At 40.8% G+C, this 23,645-nt stretch overlaps 1 protein-coding gene across 3 annotated transcripts in view; it reads left to right on the forward strand.

The window, feature by feature from the left end:
- The window catches only part of LOC102391150 (aldehyde oxidase 4), a 69,965-nt gene that overhangs the window by 7,795 nt on the left and 38,525 nt on the right, over window positions 1-23,645 (forward strand). For all 3 annotated transcript variants that reach the window (XM_044937049.2, XM_044937029.2, XM_006047542.4), the window contains exons 3-13: window positions 114-210; window positions 2,692-2,800; window positions 6,239-6,365; window positions 9,755-9,816; window positions 12,689-12,772; window positions 13,588-13,668; window positions 15,579-15,723; window positions 15,959-16,051; window positions 20,133-20,284; window positions 20,722-20,815; window positions 21,946-22,055. In XM_044937049.2, coding sequence (XP_044792984.2) covers window positions 114-210; window positions 2,692-2,800; window positions 6,239-6,365; window positions 9,755-9,816; window positions 12,689-12,772; window positions 13,588-13,668; window positions 15,579-15,723; window positions 15,959-16,051; window positions 20,133-20,284; window positions 20,722-20,815; window positions 21,946-22,055 — 1,154 coding nt within the window. The remainder of the gene's footprint in view (window positions 1-113; window positions 211-2,691; window positions 2,801-6,238; window positions 6,366-9,754; window positions 9,817-12,688; window positions 12,773-13,587; window positions 13,669-15,578; window positions 15,724-15,958; window positions 16,052-20,132; window positions 20,285-20,721; window positions 20,816-21,945; window positions 22,056-23,645) is intronic.

Genomic DNA, 23,645 nt, shown 5'->3' on the forward strand with positions numbered 1-23,645 from the left:
GGAATCTTAGGAGAGTCCAGAAAATGACTCACTTGTTATCAGTATCTGAGGAAGAAAAGTATAGAAAGCATAGCAGCCTGTGCCCCTCTTTTCCTTGACCCCCTTCCTTCCAGTCCACCTCACCGGCACCAAATATGGCTGTGGGAGCGGAGGCTGTGGTGCCTGCACTGTCATGGTGTCCAGATACGACCCAAAGACCAAGAAGATCCAGTATCCTTTGCATTGGCCCAAGCACTTCTGAAAAGAATGCAGAACCTCCACTTCCTGTCCCTGTGTCCCCTCTCCTCTCTCCAGGTGTCCATTGCACTCACATGGCCTCTGGACCTGCTCTCCTGTGACTTCCCATGCTCCAGATCTTTCCTATGGACTTTCTTCCCATCAGGGTGTATCTGTCCTGGATTCCAGTCTCTCAGGGCTACTGTCTCTTGCTGTACAGATATTTACTTTGCTTTTGAGCAGATCTCAGACTGAGGGCCAGGCAAGAATGGGTTTACACACAAAGAAGTGATGCATTGTCCTGGGAGAAGGTTTAGGTCAACATACATTAGAAAAGTTATTCCCCTGAAGGGCTGAGTGAGAACTCCCATCATACTATGTGACTGAGCTAACGTCACCTTGACCTAAAATGTAAATTTGCTCACTGATTGCATGCGGTAGCAGAGTTGTCAAGCATGATTCCAAAGTTTTTTGTCTTAAGTCTCTGGGTTATGCTGTTCACAAATTAGGAAGAGGAGAAGCAAAGGAAAGGAAAGGGGTGAGTTTAGCTTTGGATGAATTGCACAGCAATTACTATGGGACATGCAAGAGGGATTGTCCACAGGTATCTACATAGACAGGTCTATTACTCAGAGGAGAGGTCTCATCTGGAACTAATTTGTTGGAAGTTATCAACATAGATATTGACAATGACAATAGAAATAGCTAATGTTATTGAATGCTAGGCACTGTTCAAAATAGTTTACATCATGTTATCATATTCAGTCCCCAAAACAACTTTGAGACAGGCTCGACTGTCACTCATATTGAAAAAAGAGGAAATGGAGGCAAAGAGGGTTAACTAACTTGTCAAGGTTATGAGGACCAGTTAGTGGTAAAAGCAGGTTTTCAACCATAGTCGTTTAGAATGTAGCGGGAATCACAGGAGAGCTTCCAAGCTCAGGACACTGCAGAACAAGAGATAGGGAGATGGGCAAAGAAAGACACCCCCCAAAGGAGACCAAGAGGGGATAGCCAGGGATGAAGGAGGAGCATCCAGAAGAGAAAGTTCTAAGGTGGTAGAAGTGCAATAGTATGAAACACCAGGACATGGCTCACAGCCGTTAGATTGCTCCCAGAGACTGTCAGCAGACTTGTGGGGCTGGAAGATGAGATACAGATACGCAGGAGTGACTGGAGGGCCAGGACGGCATAGATAGCTTTTGAAGAAACTTGACTAAGAAGGGGAGAAAGATGGGCTGGAGAGAGACATTGGCCTGGGGATTTATTGTTAGCACAAAAAAACACTTGAACTTCTAAATTCAAGGGAATTTAGAGAAATGAGACCCTAGAAAGGAAGAGGTTAGAAGGGCAATTGATAATGAAGCAAGTCCTTGGGAAGACAAGAATAGAAAGGATTCAAGGCACAGGGAAGGAGGAGGGGTGGGGTGTCCTCACCCTCCAGGCTTGGACTGGGGGTGAGGCTGATTGCAGCTAGAGATGAGTAGGTGTGGGCTGGGCAGTGACAGGAGAATATGCCTCTATTTCCTGGATGAGGGATAAGGCTAAGACAGGAAAGCAATGAGCCCTGGGAAAATTGAGAGAAAAGGAAGAGGGAGATAACATTAAGAGAAACTAAACTTAATGGAGGAGGGCAGCTGGAGGACAAAAAAAAAAAAATGCACAATAACCCAGGGTTCACTCTTGCTCTGTAAACCAAGCACTCTTCCAAGAAACTAAACTGGACTAATGAAGCCTGGACCCTATTCCCAACCAGTAGGATGAGAATCTGATGTAACCACATCTGCTGTGTCAATAATACAGACTCTAGTGTGAGAGAGATGGTCAAGACAGGGGCATGAACCCATGGCTTACATACTTGCCCGTACACTGGAATCAGCTGAGGAGCTTTGAAAAGTGATGGAGTGATTGCATCCCAAAGATTCTGGTTTAATTAGGCTAACCTTGGACTTCCCTGGCAGTCCAGTGGTTAAGACTCTGTGCTTCCAATGTAGGGGGCCAGGGTTCGATCCCTAGCCAGGGAACTAAGATCCCACATACTGTGTGGCATGACCGAAAATTAATAATAATAATTAGGCTAGCATGCAACCAGAGTTTTAGTATGTTTAGAAACTTCCCACAGTTGAGAATCACTGGGGTAAATTATCCCATGATGGTTTACATGAGTCAGTATATCATTTTATGATGAGAAAAAGCCTTTTTTCTCTGAATGAGAAAAATAAACAGAGATGAGGGTCTCTTGGAGGTTCTATACAACACTCATTTTTCTTTTTTTCCATTTCTCTCTACCATTCTACTCCAGCCATATGTTAAGTCCTTTCTTGAACACTTCCAAAAAGTTATTGTTTTTTATCTAGTGTTCTCTGTGTTCTCAGGGAAATATAGTCTCAAGACCCTTTCTAGAAATAACTCCCTGAATTATGTTACCCCCTCCGTGTGATTCCAATGTGTTCTCTTTACAAAATCCCATCACAGCCATTATCCAGTCACCGCCTGCCTGGTGCCCATCTGCTCTCTGTATGGGGCTTCTGTCACCACTGTGGAAGGTGTAGGAAGCATCAAAACCAGGATTCACCCCGTGCAGGTAAGAGCACAATGTGGTGGGGACCCAGTGCTGGTATCGGCACCCTCCATAATCTAATGGACTCCAGTTAGGTCATCAATTTTGAGATTTTTTTTGTGCTTTTAAATTCTCATTTTGTGGGATTTAGTGCTTCATAGCTAGGGATCTTTTCAGAGATTGGTGTATAGGGACTTCCATGGTGGGCCAGTGGTTAAGATTCTGTAGTCTTCCACTGCAGGGGGCACAGGTTCCATCCCTGATGCGGGAACTAAGATCCCAAAATAAGATGCCCAAAATAAAATAAAATTTGTTAAAAGGAGAGAGAGATTTGTGTATAAATGGAGATTTCTTCATCTTCATAATTTTAATATATCTTAACTTCTCAGTCTCATCCTTGCCCTAAACTAAAACAAGGACAACCCAGTCTGATAAGAGAAGAAAATGAGATGGAAACTAGAAGTTTATAGAAGATACTACTTGTCTACCACATTTCAAAATTACTAAACTGTGAATAAGAAGCTAATCTTGTAAACAAATACTCCCCAAATGTCTCATGAGAAGCTGAACACCATGCTACAATAAAGCATAACTAAAATGACAAAGTATTTATTGATACTAATGTTCAAAGGACTTTTTAAAAGAAACTGCAATATTACTTTTATGTACTATTGAACAAGAGTTTCTTCAGAGGTTAAGTTTTAAAAGCAGGGTGTAGAAAGAAAATTATGGATTGCTGTAATCTCCTTGGAAATTTCTCCCCCTAGAAGGTTGTGTTAGAACATGGAGGCTCAGAGCTTCCTCTGTTGATATGTTGCATTTATGAGCACTTTTGGTAGTGCTTGTCTTTCAACTGTAAACTTAATGACTTTTTGACCTTATTAAGCTCTTATTCCACACTTGGCTCATCATCTTAATAGTTATGGAAACAACCTAATGCTGCAGCTTATCAGATTTCTTCCTCCCAAATTCTGACAATACTTGATAGTTCAGGAGTGTCCCGAACACGCTTTTACTGGCATGTGAGAGCCGCTTCTCTTGTGTTGTTGGAAGAGGGTGATTGCTATGACCAGTGTGTTCTCTTGGCAAAACTCTATTAGCCTTTGCCCTGCTTCATTCCGTACTCCAAGGCCAAATTTGCCTGTTACTCCAGGTGTTTCTTGACTTCCTACTTTTGCATTCCAGTCCCCTATAATGATAAGGACATCTTTTTTGGGTGTTAGTTCTAAAAGGTCTTGTAGGTCTTCATAGAACTGTTCAACTTCAGCTTCTTCAGTGTTACTGGTTGGGGCATAGACTTGGATTACTGCTGGGAAAGATTAAGGGCAGGAGGAGACGCCAATGACAGAGGATGAGATGGTTGGATGGCATCACTGGCTCAATGGACGTGAGTCTGAGTGAACTCCAGGAGTTGGTGATGGACAGGGAGGCCTGGCGTGCTGCGGTTCACGGAGTCGCTAAGAGTCAGACACAACTGAGCAACTGAACTGAACTGAACTGAGGGCCGCTTGGGAAATGTTACGGATTTTGTGAGCCAGGCTTTAAGCACAGCTGTTACTAAAAAGTAAACTATACAAACTTAAAAGTAGGTAAATGATATTAAAAACAAAGTTAATAAATAGTAACTTTTACTGTATCCCAATCATTTTACTACATTTTTCTATCACCTATGCTTTTGAGGCCATTTATGTCTATTGTAGCTACACAGTGGAAGTACCTTGTAAGTGTATCCATATTCAATGACATCACATCAGAAGTTTAACCTCAGCCTCTATGGAAATATTTATATTACCAAAAATAGTAGAAGCTACAAATAAGGACTGTCTTCCCAGAGATCCAGTTGTTAAATATTTACCAGCACATGTGCTGTGTCTGTCTATATGACACATCTGAAACAACTCTCCTTCTAGCAGTAAACCCAACACAGCCATATTTTCCTCTAGCACTAGAACAATGTCTTTCCTTTCAGTTGAACCACAGATGACGTATTTGGCTTCCATCTTAAGGGTCATGCTGTTTGAAAAATGTTTATTTTAAAACATATGAATCACATTCAGGCCAGTGAACTGAAGTATCCTCAACTCATTGAGAAAGACACGGGACAGAGACACACAGTGGGACCCACAGAGTCTGTTTCCCATCTGTTCATGGATTGGGTCTTTGTATAGAATGGACAAAGTAAATTGTCATTTCGCATTCTATTTATATTTTGCACTCTTTTTTTATTGTTTTGTTGTATTTAAATGCATGAAGTTGAAAGTGCATAAATCAAGTATGTAAATGGTACAACACTACTAAATTATACTTCACAATTTTCAAAGCATGTATATAGATTGCCATTTAATCCATAAAACATTATAGAATATAAATGAAGAAGATAAAATTTACTTGCCAGAGACTGTTAAATGATTGTATATACTCATTTATTTATTCTCAGTTATTTTGTGCCATAGATACCATTATTATTCTAATTTAAAAGATGGGAATAACTTGTGGACACAGGGTGGGAAGGAGAGGGTAGGATGAATTGAGAGAATATTATTGACATATATACACTACCATGTGGAGCCTGCCAGGCTCCTCTGTCCATGGGATTACAAAAGAGTTGGACATGATTTAGCAACTAAAACGACAACAATGTGTAAAGTAGATAGCTAGTGGGAAGCTGCTGTATAACTCAGGGAGCTCAGCTGGGTCTCTGTGGTGACCTAGAGTGATGGGATGTGGGGTGGGTTGGGAGAGAGGCATATGAGGGAGGGGACATATGTATACTGATTCACGTTGTTGCACAGCACAAACTATTAATAACACAACATTGTAAAGCAATATAATGTTGTTTAGTCACTAAGCTGTGTCCAACTCTTTTGCTACCCTGTGGACTGCAGCGCCCCAGGATCCTCTGTCCATAGGATTTCCCAGCCAAGGATACTGGAGCAAGTTGCCATTTCCTTCTCCAGGGAATCTTCCTGACCCAAGGATCAAAATGCATCTCCTGCATTGACAGGCAGATTCTTTACCACTGAGCCACCAAGGAAGCCCCAAAAGCAATTATACTTCAATTAAAAAAAAAGTCTTTTTAAAAGGAAGTGAAAAATATGAAGAAAGGAAGAAAGTAAAATAAATCATCCAGAGACCCACAATTAATGAATACAGGAAGGACCTAAACCCATATGAACATGACTTCAAAGCATTTTACTCATTACTTAAACTATATTCTTATTTCACAGGAAAAGAAACCAGAGAGTCTAGAGAGTAAAATAACTTAATACATGCCAATAGGCTTTTCTTGAGTGGGTAGGCAAAACATATGATTTCAAGAAATAGAAATATTCTTCCAGAATGACATTTTTCACCCTGCAGTTATCTCTAGAAAGTTAAATATATAAGCTTTGCTCCTATCTGGTATACAAGGAAGGGAAATGAGAGATTTAAAGTAGAAGTAATGTACCATTTTTCCCCCAGGAAAGACTTGCCAAGTGTCATGGGACACAGTGTGGCTTCTGCAGCCCAGGAATGGTGATGTCCATCTACACACTGCTGAGGAACCACCCGGAGCCCACCCCTGAGCAGATAACCGAAGCTCTTGGAGGTGAGGCTTCTCAGCCCTCAGCAGGCAGGACTTCTAGAGGGAGGTGCCCAAGGAAGGAGGGAGGAAGGCCCCAGCTGGCGGAGAGAAGCTTTGGGGTTCCAGGCACCTGGTCAACAAGTAGGCCTCATTAGCCCTCATCTTGACCTCAGTCCTCTCTAGGAAGGGCCGCCCTCATTGGTCAGTATTGGTGCCAAGAATTGGGGCAATACTGTTTCATTACAAACCCTTCTCTTTTAATGGAGCCTGTAGTCACTCTGCAAAAGCATTCAAACAGGCTGTTTCTAACATTTTTAATACAATAGTTTCCAAATATGGAAATCTGGGTAGTGTACAAGAATGAGATTTTTTGGTTTATTTTTAAATCAATCTGTTAGAATCATTCATTAACTCTACTTACTAAAATTAATTTTACAAAGAGAATAGATTTCAGAAACTTTACCTTTTTCTGTTCTGGTTGGGTTCATTACAAGATCAAGAAGCCCATAAACAGGAATTAGTTATCACAGATTAGCTTGGTGAGCAACTCAATCTCCTATGACAAAAGAGCTATCGAATTTAAGTGAATTTACTACCAAAAAAAAGCATTTTATCAAATGTAGTTTCCTTCAATTAACATACTAGGTTCAAGGTAAGCAGTTACTAGTTCTTTGAAGAAAGCTGTGGAAGAAAACCTCAAAACGTTATAAGAAAACTCTTTGTCCCTTTCAGTAAACAAACCTACACAAAAATTCAGTTTTATGATGAAAAGATACAGACTAAAACAAAGTAAAGTTTCAACTTAAGTTGTATGGTAACTAGAATATAAATATTCACTAATATTTTCCCTTATCTCTCATCAACTTCTACATTCAACATTTTTCAGTTTCTCATTAAGTATTATAAGAATTTTGGCCAATGGTTTCAATTATAATTTTAACTAAACCTGAATAAATTTGAATAACAGATAATCTTTGTTTTATAAAATAACCCACACTAATGAGATATTTAGAGCTTTGAAAAGTAAAGGTCTTGTGATTTGCCTTACTTTTTGTATGTTTCTTTGAATATGCACAGACAGTCTTATAAACATGAATTATTTCCTCCCAGATTCTATGCCTATAACACTTAACCACCAGGAGATGGCTGTAAAGTTTGGCTAAATTATAAAGATAACTTTATTCTAGGCATGGATAACTTCGAGAGTATATTTTGTTTCACACTTCATTTACTTGATCTCTTTCTAGAATTATAAATGCTAGGCACACTGATAACCTTTATGTTCATATTTTAAGAAAACTGATCAAATAAAAACTCAAAAGGAATGCAATTAGACATGACACATACCTTCTATAATGATCAGCTGATACAAATGACCACTTCATTTAATCTTGTTTTTTTCTTCAAGACTAAGAAAAGAAAAATTTTGAATTTCCATATTTTTCTCCCTGAGAATCAGAAAATTTTCTGTAATGGGTGCTATTAGTTTCCCTTGGTGGGCTTTTACTAGCGCTTCTGATTATGTGGCAAACAAAACTAAAAGCTTTGATATAGCTCTCTCTAGCTTTTAATGCTTTCTCACTGTTTATCAATGAGAAACTGTCCTTTGCCTCTTAAATAGTTCAATCTCACTCCCTATAGCTATGTTCTAGGTATTTCAACTCCTTTTTTCTATGCCAAAGAGAGGTTTATAACTCACAAACTCCTGTATTCTTTCTTCTTAAGCAAAAGGAAAGATAAAATATGGAATCTAAATCCATCCTTGTGCATGTAGTTTCTTTCTAAACAATTTTTGCTCAAATATAAAAAGAGAAGTAAACCTATTATCCAGTTTTTCCACATGACTTACTGGCAACAAGTTTCCAAATAACACTTTGCTTCTAGCTAACTAAAGCTGCCCAGTTCACATATATACATTGCTTCTGAAATTTTTAAACTGTATTTGAACATAATAATCTTAAATTTATTTTTAACATAAAAATGATGTATTTCTATTATGAAAAATGAAAAAAAATGAAAAGATAAGGGAAAAACTCATTCATATTTCTGCTACTAGAAGACAACCACAGTCAAGATGCTTCTCTTTCAGTCTCTTCTGTACATAGTTTTTGTAGGCTTATTTTAAATACTTGTGACTATCATGTATGCAATTGCATAGTACATATACAATTTTTAACTATACAACATAAGAATTTTCCCATATTACTAAAACCTCTTTATAAATGTCATTTATACTGGCTTCAAAATTTGAATATACTTTTTAAATTTTTTTAATATTTTATTTTATTTTTTTAACTTTACAATATTGTATTGGTTTTGCAACATGAATCCACCACAGGTATACACGTGTTCCCCATCCTGAACCCTCCACCCTCTTCCCTCCCCGTACCATCCCTCTGGGTTATCCCAGTGCACCAGCACCAAGCATCCAGTATCGTGCGTCGAACCTGGACTGGCGACTTGTTTCATATACAATATTATACATGTTTCAATGCCATTCTCCCAAATCATCCCACCCTCTCCCTCTCCCACAGAGTCCAAAAGACTGTTCTATACATCAGTGTCTTTTTTGCTGTCTCGTATACAGGGTTATTGTTACCATCTTTCTAAATTCCATATATATGCATTAGTATACTGTATTGGTGTTTTTCTTTCTGGCTTACTTCACTCTGTATAATAGGCTCCAGTTTCATCCACCTCATTAGAACTGATTCAAATGTATTCTTTTTAATGGCTGACAATATACTTTTTTTAAAAGACAGTGGTTTCATCACCATTTCTACCATATTTTGAAATGACTAATTAAAACAATACCAGGTCCTTATTGAACACCTACTATGCTGTACTGGGAGGATTCAAGAACATCTAAGACTGTCTTTGCTTTCTCCATGAGCTTAAGAGCCAATGAAGGAAATTAAGCATGCACATAAATGACCCTACTCCCACATGGTCAGCGATAGACCTGGGGAAGGATCCAGACAATGAGTGTACAGCTCTGGCTGGAGTGTTAGAGCAGACTCCATGGAGGATGGGGGCTGTGGCCCTGATAAATGGACACACTCTCCCCAAGAGGACATTTGAGGCAGAAGAGACTACATGAGAGAAGCTTAACAAAGGGGACCATGTGAGATGTTATGGGGGACAGTGGTCACATGTTACATGAGTTAGGGCAGGGGTGGGAAATAAGGAAGGAAGGGAAAAAACTATAGAGATCTCTGTGATATTTCAGGATAAAACTGTAATCACAAGTATATTCTAATTTTGAAGGGCATTTCTGTTTCAAAGAACCATTTTGTTGGTTTGAGAAACAAAAAGTAGAGACCGAAAAACTACTAATATAGCTATTCCAATGAAAAAAAGCACAACTATGCAATATATCTCTATCATTCCTTAAACATCAATTTCTTCTTCAGGTAATTTGTGCCGCTGTACTGGATACCGACCAATTGTAGAAAGTGGAAAAACTTTCTGTGCGGTAAGTAATGATAAAAAATATTTTTTCGGTTGATTTAACATATTAAAAAACCTTTGCATAAAACTGTCTATTGCATTCAGTTATCACTAAAATGTTGTGCTTTCTGTCCACTGAAAGTTATTAAATGCCACTATTGTTGTTTTTAAAAATAAATCTTTAATATCTATCTTGTTTACAGCCCTAAATTAGGCACTGTCTTTAGAAGTAAAGTATGTGGTCCATGATTTCAAGAAATGCAAAGCCTATAGAAGAAAATGAAATATATAGATTAAAAAACAATACACACATAGTTGAAAAGCAAGATATTAAAAGCTCAATATATCCTCTCTAGCTGGCTTCCCAGGTGGCACAGTGGTAAGGCATCTGCCTACCAATGCAGGAGATTTAGGAGACTTGGGCTCCATCCCTAGGTTGGGAAGACCCCCTGGAGTAGAAAAATGGCTACTAACTGCAGTGTTCGTGCTAGGAAAATCCCATGGACAGAGGAGCCTGGTGTGCTATAGTCCATTGAGTCACAAAGAGTCAGACACGACTGAGTGCAGCACAGCACAACAGCATAGCCTCTCTACCTTGTAAATAAATTTTAGAGGAATACGGATTAAACAGAATCAATGAGTGGGGAGGGAAGATACAAAGGAGACTTATTGGAGAAGCAGAGTTATGAGCCAGGTCTTAAAGGAAGTGATATTAATGGATGGGTAAAGAGAGGCCATTAGAAAATTTCCAGTAAGAAAATGTATGGAAGTAGAAAAAAAGGAAGGATGTCCAAAGTTCAACTAAGAAATTGATGTGGCTGAAGCATTAAGGAATTTAGTCTCAAAGCTGATACCTACTATATAGTCATTGTTTATTCTCAAGCTAGAAGTCACAGAAGAATAATATTTCAAAATTCTTGACACCTGTCTATAAGAAGAATAAGCCTGGAAAGAGAGGATGGGGATGAGGGCATGGACTGGTGCAATATCCCATGAATGAGGGAATGAGGACTTAAACCAGTGTGGTAGATATGGGCCCAAAATGATAACTTTTAGGAAGAGGATTGCCAGAATCATAACCTCTAGAAAATAAAGGAGGCAGTGAGAAAGAAATCCAAATCAGCTTCCAAACTGAGAGATCAAGGAATCAAATAGGTTGAAGGAAGCTGTAAAAGAATGATTTAGTATATGGCCTGGAAGGGGGTGATGTCTTGAGATAGATTTAGTTTTCATAAAGTTAAATATCAGGACTAGGCATCATCATGACAAGTATTCAGTTATGTTTTTCATCACCCATTTTTATGGTAAAAATTATTTTTATATAATTTTGATTGACCAAAACCAACTCAAAGGGTACAAGTTCATTCCAAATACTAAAACGTCTGAAAGAAATCTTTGTTTAGACCAGAAACAAAGAATTTCAAAAAAATTTCCAAACTACAGGCTAGTTTATTTTAAATCCTGAGTAAGATATTTTTTATGTTGTGCTAAATGTGTGGCCATTTTGACTCACGAGAACAGCAATTTCGTATGATTCAATCTATTACTATTTTCCTGGAGGCAAAATACATACAAAGGTAGACATTTTGTCACACTCACTCAGGGTCCCCACACTCAGCCACTAGTTGGTCCCTTTATCGTGCATGATGTTGTCACAAAGTCCAAATCCCTTCTCAACTCTGGACAGTTACCTTATACTCATAAGGTAATACCCACCACCATTCCTGCCGTGCTTCCTATGTGTCAGATACTGTGCACACCTGTCACATATTTAAATCTGACAAACCTTTTGAGACGGGTTTTATTTTCCTAATTTAACGAACTCAATCCAGCTAGTATGTGTTAAAGCAGGAACTAGAACCCAGGTCTCTTTGACCCCATGTATAAAGCCAAACCATAGGTCTCCAGACCACCACAGATCCTTAGGCTGTGTCTGCATGTGAAAAGGGCAAACAGGAATGATGATTTGTTTGAGAGTTGCAGGAACTGACCAGTGAATTCAGGCCAAAAACACTACTTTGAGTCTACATGAAATGTCCTGAAAATTAAGGCAAAATGTTTTGGGACTTGCGTTCTCCAAATACTTTGGAATAGCTCCAAAAACATTCAAAGAAACTCAGGTTTTTCAGTCTATTTATATTTGTATACAGGACATCTTAAAGGCAGTTTGTCTTCCCAGGACTTCATTAAAAAATACACATGCATCACCCTTATGATGTAAAGCCAGCTGTTTGTCTTTCTAATTACCACCTTGTAACTATACTCCTTTGACCTCACTTCCAGTAGGAAGACTTAGCTGACTGACCCACCTTCCTCTAACCACCTTCATCTTCCCCTGAAACTCAAGCAGAACCATTTATAAGACCCTAGCAGGAACATGGTTGCACACTCCCTGCATTTTGTCTGATCCTTCAGTTATGGAATAGCTTATACTCTGTCCCACCCCATTACAGAGTCCCTGAGCTTCCCTGGGAGCTAAGATGGTATAGAATCTGCCTACAGTGTAGGAGGCCCCAGTTCAATTCCTAGGTTGGGAAGATCCCCTGGGGAAGGGATAGGCTACCTACTCCAGTATTCTTGGGCTTCCCTTGTGGCTCAGCTGGTAAAGAATCTGCCTGCAATGTGGAAGACCTGGGTTCAATCCCTGGGTTGGGAAGATCCCCTGAAGAAGGGAAGAGCTACCCACTCCAATATTCTGGCCTGGAGAATTCCGTGGACTGCAGTCCATAGATTCGCAAAGAGTCGGACACGGCTGAGTGACTTTCGCTTCACTGAAGGCCAGGATGGGCTCTGTTACTTCTTCCATAGCTCCTCTGGGGCCTGGGCACTGCTGGGTGCTCAGGTTGGTGTTTAAAAATCAACCAATGGATTTGTTATAAACTGTATTACTTCCTAAGGAATCAACTGTTTGTCAAATGAAAGGATCAGGAAAATGTTGCATGGATCAAGAAGAGAAGTCTTTCACAAGTAGACAGGAAAAAGTAAGTATCTATTATTCTACTTAAGTTGGAATTGACTGAAACATGCCCACATCAATCCAAATTTATTATTCTATTCTTTTCAGTGAATAAAATGTAAAGTTAGTGAATTCAAGGCATAAACAGCCTTTAAAAGTCCCCCAGATTAGCAAGCCCTTGACTTTCATGAGGGGCTTTCCAGGTGGCACAGTGGTAAAAGAATCCGCCTGCAATGCAGGAGACATAAGAGACGTGGGTTCAGTCCCTGGGTCAGGAAGATCCCCTGGAGGAGGAAATGGCAACCCACTCCAGTATTCTTGCCTAGAAAATTCCATGGACAGAGGAACCTGGTGGGCTACAGTCTATGGGGTTGCACAGAGTCGGACATGACTGAGCATACGTGCACAGACTTTCATGAGGCTAGTCACCACAGAAGACTATTTTCCTTCAGAAGCACTACAAATTTCTGTGCCTTAATCTGGTCTTACCCCCTCTGTCACCCCCCAACAAGCACTACAAGGGATGAAAGCAGGGACACGTCTTCATGCCTATGGCAAATAAACACCTGCCAGTGATACCTGAGGCCCAGACAGAAGCTTAAAATCCAATTCCTGACACCAAAAGAGGAAGCCCAGGGCCCAGCAGATCTGCCAGTGAAACCATCAGTGTCTGCTGACGGGGAGGGGGAGGAATTCTGCCAGGGCTGCCCTGTGGCTCTGGGGCTTCTATTTTATATACAGAATGTCAGATGCAGGTTCTGACTCTGAAGTTTCACACTGAGAGACTCCTGTACATCTCTCAGCATCTCTGAAGTTCCATTTGTATTTTGTTTTGTTGAGATGTGTACCAAACTGTACAACGAAGATGAATTCCAGCCCTTCGATCCAACCCAGGAACCTATATTCCCTCCTGAACTGATAGTAAGATACTTTACTTTTGTTGTCTTATAACATGATGTGGTTTAAGCATTTTGCCTTATACTATGAGACTACTGAGTTTTAGATCCTGAAAGTTGGGAGTGTGTCCAACATGATAACCCATTTTTAGAAACATGTTCAGCTCCACTGTGAATAGTATAAAACAGACAGCTTAGGAAAGCTGTGCTGCGGGGACCACAGGGGTGCTTGGGTCCACCCTTCCATTGAAGATCCTGAGCTCAGAGAGTATACGTGACTTAACCAAGATCACACAGCTACACAGTGAGATGTGTCAAAGACATTGTGTAAAACTAGTAAAGTAAAAATCAGATGATACTTATTACAATGGAATTTCATTATTCCTACTCTTAACCTCTGTGTTCTCAACTCAGTGGGGAGAGAGAGAGAATAACACAAATAGTGTGGTATGCCCATCATTCTATTCCATGGCTCTGTCCTGGAGACAGCATGAGGTGAGGGCTATGATTCTACTGGCTTCTCAGAAGGCTTCAGTCCCTATGTTACCAACCAGGGTTCTTGGCCTCCTTAATCAGTAGAAATCTATCAGAGGCCAGACAAGACATTCAGGTAAACCTTTACTAGGGCCCCTGCTGCAGCATGGGGGAGTCAAAACACACAACAGGTCCCCTCTCTGCTTGCATGCTTCCTGAGAGGGGGGGTGGTGAGGTTGTTCCTTATATGGCGTGAGGGTAGGGGTGTGTCCAGGGGTCAACCCGAAGGGATGGCTTAAGTCGTTTGCCCACCCCTTAGGCGATGTCGTGTGCAGGGGGGTGTGCGCAGTACCCTGCTTTTTCTCTGGGCTCTTCAAAAGCGGCAGCTGGGTTTTTGGGTCTTTTTGTATTATTTGTTCAGAATTTGCCTCAGTTGTGCATGCACGTAGTTATTTTTGACCCATGCAGTTTCCTTGTATTTTGTTACTCAAGGAGAGATCCAGGGGCAAGCGTTACAGCACTCGAGCAAAAGGTCCCAGGTCCCCGCCTGTTTCACACACACACCCCTCAGAGCGTGAGAACCTGGACACACCTCGTGTTTAACGATTATTTGTACATGTAGATATGTAGATAAAGATAGATATTTTAAATATATTAGTATATTTGATCAGAGAAGGCAACAGCACCCCACTCCAGTACTCTTGCCTTGAAAATCCCATGGATGGAGGAGACTGGTAGGCTGCAGTCCATGGGGTAACTAAGAGTCAGACAGGACTGAGCGACTTCACTTTCACTTTTCACTTTCATGCATTGGAGAAGGAAATGGCAGCCCACTCCACTGTTCTTGCCTAAGAATCCCAGGGATGGCAGAGCCTGGTGGGCTGTCTATGGGGTCGCACAGAGTCGGACACGACTGAAGCGACTTAGCAGTAGCAGCAGCAGTATATTTGATATATATTTTAATATTATATTTATGCACAAAGTTGTAAAAGTATCCATTTATACTCTACCAGATGAATGATGTAAGGGATTTTTTTTACCCAAGGATAATATTGCTAATAAGCTATCTCTGTCCTACTGAAGAATCTAATTTCCAAAGAATCTAATCTCCAAAGGAGGGGCCCCTCTGAGTCACCATTATGGCAGAATTAGAGCAAGAAGCCTAGCCCTTTAATTCCAGGCTAAGATACCTTCAAGCTGCCATGCTGCCTCCTCTCTGTGTAGTCACTTCACAAATGCAGAGTTTGCTCTACTCTATATGCAGCTGTTGATGTACAGACACCTATTATGAGAGTTATTCAGTGGTGCGAATACACATCTTCTCAATCTAGGTAGCTTCAAACAAGGCCACCTTCTCCTGATACCTAGAAGTTAGGTTGTCTCAAAAAGCTAAAATAAACAGCAGGCTACTTAGATACCCAGAGCATTACTTGGAAGTCTATTGGCTTTGCTTCCCTGTAGAGAATGGCAGAAGACCCGAACAAAAGGAGGCTGACGTTCCGAGGGAAGAGGACCACCTGGATCACTCCTGTAAACTTGAATGACCTTCTGGAGCTGAAAACCAGTTTCCCTGAAGCCCCCATCATCATGGGGAACACTGCAGTGGGTAGGTGGTCTAGGGGCATGTTTTTTAGTCTAGATTGGGGGTAACTCAAACGTGTCTCTTTTAAAACTCTGCACAAATGCGATTCACTTTTATTAGTGAGTGCCTATGATCCTTTAGAATGTTGTGTTGTTTTCTTTTGCAAGTGAGTTGCTGTGTAATTTCCACTTTGAATTATCAGCAAGCCACACATCACTGTCTTTCTTTTCTAATTGCTTTACATATTTTTCTCCTTAAGGACCCAGCATTAAATTCAGAGATGAATTCCATCCAGTTTTTATATCTCCACTTGGGCTTCAAGAACTATATTTCGTGGATAGCACAGATGATGGTAGGTACCTTTTTTTTTTTTTTCAAATAAGATGTAACGATTGGCTGCTGCTGCTGCTGCTGCTAAGTCACTTCAGTCGTGTCCAACTCTGTGCGACCCCATAGACAACAGCCCACTAGGCTCCCCCGTCCCTGGGATTCTCCAGGCAAGAACACTGGAGTGGGTTGCCATTTCCTTCTCCAATGCACGAAAGTGAAAAGTGAAAGTGAAGTCGCTCAGTCGTGTCCGACTCTTCGCAACCCCATGGACCGTAGCCTACCAGGCTCCTCTGTCCATGGAATTTTCCAGGCAAGAGTACTGGAGTGGGGTGCCATTGCTAGTGGGCTGTTAATCAATTACAAAAACTGGACTAATTTGAGATCTTCATAGAATAGCTGACCTCATTTACTCTTTCAGAAATATTTATTGAGCACCTATGTGAGTCTTCTATGAGCTTTATCAAACTACCCACCCGGCTGTGTCACCATGGATTACATTGTCATAGAAGCCATAATGGCAGGAGGATGGCACACAGCTCAGCCAAGTATAGAGAGAGTGACTGAATAAGAAGACTTAAGACATTATTGGAGAAGGAAATGGCAACCCACTGCAGTGTTCTTGCCTGGAGAATCTCAGGGACAGGGAGCCTGGTGGGCTGCCGTCTATGGGGTCGCACAGAGTCGGACACTACTAAAGCGACTTAGCAGCAGCAGCAGCAAGATATTATTTGGCCAGTAGGAAAGGTTCTTGCCTGATATTACTCCCTGATTCACAAATGTGCTTGAGGCATATCCTATATACATGCACACTCACCGAAAAGAGAAAAGATCTGGGCCATAAGATTTGAAAATTTAACTATAAACAACAACCTTATTTATTTTTACAGTCTTCACAATTTACTAAGGGTTCTCACATCTCTTATTTGTTTTGATTCTCATGACAACCCTGGGAGGTAGACATAGCAGGTAGTCTTGAAATCCCCATTCTCCTAAAGAAGATACAGGATCAAAAGGCTTAAGTAACTGCTGAACTTCACATGCCTAACACATGGTCAAGTCAGGACTAGATCCTAAGTCTTCTTACTCCAAGTCAAGTATTCCTTCTTCATCATGCACCAAATAAGGCTATCTGAGACACGTGTACCACTGTCTACTATCCAAACTCAGCATGTGAATGGATAAAAATCATCAGTTCAGTTCAGTTGCTCAGTCATGTCTGACTCTTTGTGACCCCATGAACCGCAGCATGCCAGGCCTCCCTGTTCATCACTAGCTCCCAGAGTCTGCCTAAACCCATGTCCATTGAGTTGGTGATGCCATCCAACCATCTCATCTTCTGTCATTCCCTTCTCCTCCTGCCCTCAATCTTTCCCAGCATCAGGGTCTTATCAAATGAGTCAGCTCTTCTCATCAGGTGGCCAAAGTATTGGAGTTTCAGCTTCAACATCAGTCCTTCCAATGAACACCAAGACTGATCTCCTTTAGAATGAACTGGCTGGATCTCCTTGCAGTACAAGAGACTCTCAAGAGTCTTCTCCAACACCACAGTTCAAAAGCATAAATTCTTCAGCACTCAGTTTCCTTTATAGTCGAACTTTCACATCCATACATGACTACTGAAAAAATCTTAGCCTTGACTAGATGGACCTTTGTTGACAAAGAAATGTCTCTGCTTTTTAATATGCTGTCTAGGTTGGTCATAACTTTCTTTCCAAGGAGTAAGCGTCTTTTAATTTCACAGCTGCAATCACCATCTGCAGTGATTTTGGAGCCCAGAAAAATAAAGTCAGCCACTGTTCCCACTGTCTCCCCATCTATTTGCCATGAAGTGATGGGACCAGATGCCATGATCTTAGTTTTATGAATGTTGAGCTTAAGCCAACTTTTTCACTCTCCTCTTTCACGTTCATGAAGAGGCTCTTTAGTTCCTCTTCACTTTCTGCCATAAGGGTGGTGTCATCTGCATATCTGAGGTTATTGATATTTCTCCCAGCACTCTTGATTTCAGCTTGTGCTTCTTCCAGTCCAGCGTTTCTCATGATGTACTCTGCATATAAGTTAAATAAGCAGGGTGACAATATACAGCCTTGACATACTCCTTTTCCTATTTGGAACCAGTCTGTTATTCCATGTCCAGTTCTAACTGTTGCTTCCTGACCTGCATACAGGTTTCTCAAGAGGCAGGTCAGGTGGTCTCATATTCCCATCTCTTTCAGAATTTTCCACAGTTTACTGTGATCCACACAGTCAAAGGCTTTGGCATAGTCAATAAAGCAGAAATAGATGTTTTTCTGGAACTCTCTTACTTTTTCCATGATCCAGCAGATGTTGGCAATTTGATCTCTGGTTCTTCTGCCTTTTCTAAAATGAGCTTGAACATCAGGAAGTTCACAGTTCACATATTGATGAAGCCTGGCTTGAAGAATTTTGAGCATTACTTTACTAGCGTGTGAGATGAGTGCAATTGTGCAGTAGTTTGAGCATTCTTTGGCATTGCCTTTCTTTGGGATTTGAATGAAAACTGACCTTTTCCAGTCCTGTGGCCACTGCTGAGTTTTCCAAATTTGCTGACATATTGAGTGCAGCACTTTCACAGCATCATCTTTCAGGATTTGAAATAGCTCCACTGGAATTCCATCACCTCCACTAGCTTTGTTCGTAGTGATGCTTCCTAAGGCCCACTTGACTTCACATTACAGGATGTCTGGCTCTAGGTGAGTGTGAGTGATCACACCATCGTGATTATCTGGGTCGTGAAGACCTTTTTTGTACAGTTCTTCTGTGTATTCTTGCCACCTCTTCTTAATATCTTCTGCTTCTGTTAGGTCCATACCATGTCTGTCCTTTATCGAGCCCATCTTTGCATGAAATATTCCCTTGGTATCTCTCATTTTCTTGAAGAGACCTATAGTCCTTCCCATTCTATTGTTTTCCTCTATTTCTTTGCATTAATCACTGAGGAAGGCTTTCTTATCTCTCCTTGCTATTCTTTGGAACTCTGCATTCAAATGGGAGTATCTTTCCTTTTCTTCTTTGCTTTTCACTTCTCTTCTTTTCACAGCTATTTGTAAGGCCTCCTCAGACAGCCATTTTGCTTTTTTGCATTTCTTTTTCTTGGGGATGGTCTTGATAAAAATCATACGTCTGAGTAAATCTCAGATACGTAAATAGAAATCAAATGGAGAATTATCTGCTTTCCCCTCTGATCTTCCCATCTTAGTCTGCTCATTCTTTTCTTATTTTTTTGCATGATGGAAAGTCCATATTAATGGATCCACAGAAGGAGATGGAGCAAGGAAAGGTCAGGCTGTATGGGGAAGGGCTAGAAGAAAGGGATGTGGTTAGGGTGGGGTAGAGATGGAGGGACTGGATGTTAGAACCTGGAAAATTAAGTCAGTATTTCTCAACTTTTCATCATTTCTCACTCTAAGGAGTGATGGACGTTTTTTTCTCTCATCATCCTCCATAAAATTTTAACATCACAGATAGACCATATATCTGTATGGGTATCAGGGCTTTATAAATAAAAAGAACAAGATTTTTTTCACTGCCTTAGTGGCAGTATTGCCCCCACTGAGAATGCATGAACTAGAAGACATCATTACTCAAAATACTCCCTGTAAGCTCACAGACAAATAGAACTAAGCCAAGTTTCCGGCAGGTGTCTCTTCTTGTTATGATAAAGCAACAACAGGAAGAGATGGTTTGGCAAAAGGGCAAATGGGCAATGCAGATTTGGAAGTCAACTTCCACTCAAAAGTAACGATCTTTTAAAAATCTTACAGGATCTTGGTTGAAATTTTCACATTTGATCCGTCTATTCAGGACAGCACTACACTGGGAATAAACAGAGTAATGAATTTCAGATATCTATGGTTGAGGTGTCCTAAAATGTAAGGCAGATACAACTGTGTACATGAAAGAGAAAAATCTTTGGTACTTAATATTTGAGAATAAAGCAAATTGCCAAAATATCTTTATCTTTGTTTCTGTCCTTCTAAGTTTATATGAAAAGAGAAGATATATTTGAAAGAGTGTTTCCAAGCAGCCCATGCATCTTGTTACCTTCCACTTTAAGTTTAAATTCCATACCTTGCTTTCAGGGGTGACGATAGGCGCAGGATACAGCCTGGCCCAGTTGAATGATGCCTTACATTTTATTGTTTCTGAACAACCAAAGGAGAAGACCAAGACCTACCATGCTGTTCTGAAGCACCTGAGAACACTTGCTGGAGCCCAGATTAGGAGCATGGCGGTATGTTCTCCAGTGCCATATGAGATGAGCCTGTGTCAGAGCAGCTCTAGAGACGGTTTTGGGACAATGAGAATTGTACTGGCAGCAGCACAGCGCATATCTGAATTCAGAGTTTCCTCAGGCTCCAGTCTCCTCGCTTCGCCATGTTATTGGACACGCGCTAGGGTCAGTTCTGAAAGAGGTTTTTTCCTCATGGCACATGGAAAGGCAATATTTTCTCAAGCTCTAAGTTCAAATTGGCGTCAGAGGAGTGGGACTCTTGCTGACTGTGTTGTCTGACTATATTTAGCTGCACCCTCCCCCAAGTTTGCCAGATCTTTCTCTTAAACAAAGAGGAGAATTCTTAAAGCTTACACAAGATCCCTGTATACATAATTCCTTATTTTTCAAATGACTGAGTGTAGCTTTAAAAATGCCATCTTTTCTTTTTAATCTAGACTTTAGGCGGGCATGTGGTGAGCAGGCCTAACTATTCTGACCTGAATCCCATTTTAGCAGCAGGAAATGCTACCATCAATCTGATATCTAAAGGTAAGAGACCAAGCTTTAAGCATTTGATTTTATAATTATCACATCAGTTACGTAGCTCCTTTGCAAACTATGAACAAGGAACCCAAATATATCTCACTTAGACTCACCAGATATATCTGGTTGTATCTACATTACCTCAAACATAAGGATGAAACTGAGATCAATCACCTTGTTTTCCATATGTTCTATGTCTTGTAGATCACATAAGTTACTGCACCTGGCAGTTTTTCTGAACTAGTTGGCTGTATTTATGCATAGTCCAAATTGTACTATCAAGGCAGATAAAGGAAAATTTAATGAGGTGTATATATGTGATTTTAAAGTTTTATGGCATAGTTTATTTCACAGTTTCATAAAGGTGAAATTTGTCCTTATAGTACTTTTCATTTTAAACAAAATCAAATTCGTGGGGCTTATTACTCATTTCTTCTCTCTTTAGTCAAAGATAGCTTAAACTTTGCCAAGGAAAATGATTTAAACTTAAAGAAATAAAAATAAAGACAAATGTGTGTTATTCACAGGTCTATTGATATAAGATACCTTCTCTTTGATTAAAATCAGATTTTTAAAACTATGGTGGAGCGAGAGAGTATGGTAAACTGTTTAAGGGGGAAAAAGTATATATCAGGCATCCCACCCCTGCCATTCATCCCATCTCTATCTCTTTGGACAGGTCATCTATCCTTTCTTGACTCAGGGCCTCAGTTTTCCCATCTGTGAAATACACTGTAACCAGTGTACCCATTACCCATTTGTGAACCTCCTTTGTGCTGGGTCCTACTCTTTGCCACCACGACTGAGCAACTTCACTTTCACTTTGTACTAGGTAGTTTCCAAATAGCTTTAAAGTTCTTCAAAGCCCAAATGTTGTGAGTGGTGTATAATGGGCAATAAGAACAAGAAAGGACACGTTAGTGTACTGGGTCCAACCCTGCCATCATGCATGAGAAACCAGAAGCCCAAGGTTTCAGGACCTGCCTCAGCCAACCCAGCCTGGGAGCTAGATGAAGAACCTACATCTCTGGCTCCCAACTGCACTCTCTCTTTCCACCAGTGCATCACATCTGTCCCTTTGGGCATTTTCTCCAATTTGATAACTTCATCCTAATCAAGGTCATTTTCTCTAATAGAAGGAAAACGGCAGATTCCTTTAGATGGCCGTTTCCTCGAGAAGTCACCTGAAGCCAACCTCAAGTCAGAAGAGACTGTGTTATCTGTGTATATTCCGCACTCTACTCAGGTAAGGGCTCCCCAACCCGCCGCCCACCCCAGGGAAGCCCAGCTTCACCCTGAGCAGTGGGCCACATATGGGCTTCCGAGAGAGAGGTGTCCTCTCCTTTCCAACCAGCTGCTGCAGGGTGCCTTTGGGGCTGCTCACAGGAGGGGTGCATTCCCAGGTGACCATCGGATTTGCTTTCTTATCAGAGCCACGGTATGAACTCAGGGGCCCTGGGTGCTTTGCCTTCTGTTAGTTCTTTCCTCCATAAAAGATAAAGTAAAAAATATATATGACTGTGTCAGTATAAAGATAAATATGATCCAGGCTGCCTTCAGTGTTATATATTCATTATCATTATATTCATTTTTCCTTTTGATTTTAAAAGAAATGAAAACATTTCCATGAGCCTTATCTCTCTGCCTGCAGGGAACATTAGCCCTGTAAAAAAGAGAGCCCTTTGTGTGAAGAGCTGAACTGGGGGTTTCAGACAAAGATGCAACTTAGCCAAGATTGAGTAATAGTCTATTGACTACAGCAAGTTTCTGGTAAACTGAAAGTTCATTACCATAAATTTACTACCAAGTCAACCAGATATTTATTAACCAGATATTTTAAGTACAATTTTCTATTTATTAACTATCTACTACTTTACATGCCTGGCACAGTGCTAAACTCCGAAGACTACAAGACACAGCGTTCAGTCTTTAAAGGTCTCTACATCTATGAGGAAGGGCTTGAAATAGGAAAAAACTAATCTCAGACAGGAAATGAGCGGACAAAGAATTGAGGTAGTTCCGGTGATGGGGAGAACCCTGCCCTGGTGTTGTTAACCATGAAGGAAGGCAGTTGAGATCAGCATAGATCAGTGTAGAGAAGGGGGTGGTCTTTCCAGGATTTTTATTTAATTTAAAATCTTTTTTTTAGTTTTGTACTGGGGTATAACTAATTAACAATGTTGTGATAGTTTCAGGTGAATAGTAAAGAACTTAGCCATACGCAAACATATATCCATTCTCCCCCAAACTCCCCTCCCATCCAGGCTGCCAGATAATCGTTCAACTTTTTTTTATTCTATGAAACAAATAGTCAAAGAGTTAATAGTCTCACGGGGATGGGGGCTGGGGGGCATGGCAGGCTGAAGGCCAGATGGCTGGGCAGGTTGTGTGGAGCAACCTGAGAGATGAGTCTGGAAGGGAGGTTGGGGCTCCATCACCAAGCATATCTATTGCTCTATTAAGGAGTCTGTATGGGTCCTAGCAAACAGCCACCTCTGAAGGCTTTAAAGAAGATCCAATCTTAATGAAAGGCGCTTTTGAGAAACATTGATCACTAGAAAGATAGAAGATAAGTTGATTGGAGGATAGCCTAAAAGTCAAATGGCCAGTTAGGAGGCTAATGCAATAGTTCAGGCAAGGGAAGGTGATGAGGCATGAGAGGCAAGTCCCACCAGTCAGTGCGGTACAGCAGGAACAACCAGTGTCTCTCAAACACTTCTTTATCACCTTGCTTTCTAGATCAAAAATGTGTGCTCCTTGTCAGGGTCCATGATGGTAGGGTCTAATCTCTCCCCTGCCCCCTACCAAGATGCTGGCCACACAAAGAGGCTTTCAC

Source organism: Bubalus bubalis, chromosome 2 (assembly GCF_019923935.1).
Source record: "Bubalus bubalis isolate 160015118507 breed Murrah chromosome 2, NDDB_SH_1, whole genome shotgun sequence".
Classification (NCBI taxonomy): Eukaryota; Metazoa; Chordata; class Mammalia; order Artiodactyla; family Bovidae; genus Bubalus; species Bubalus bubalis.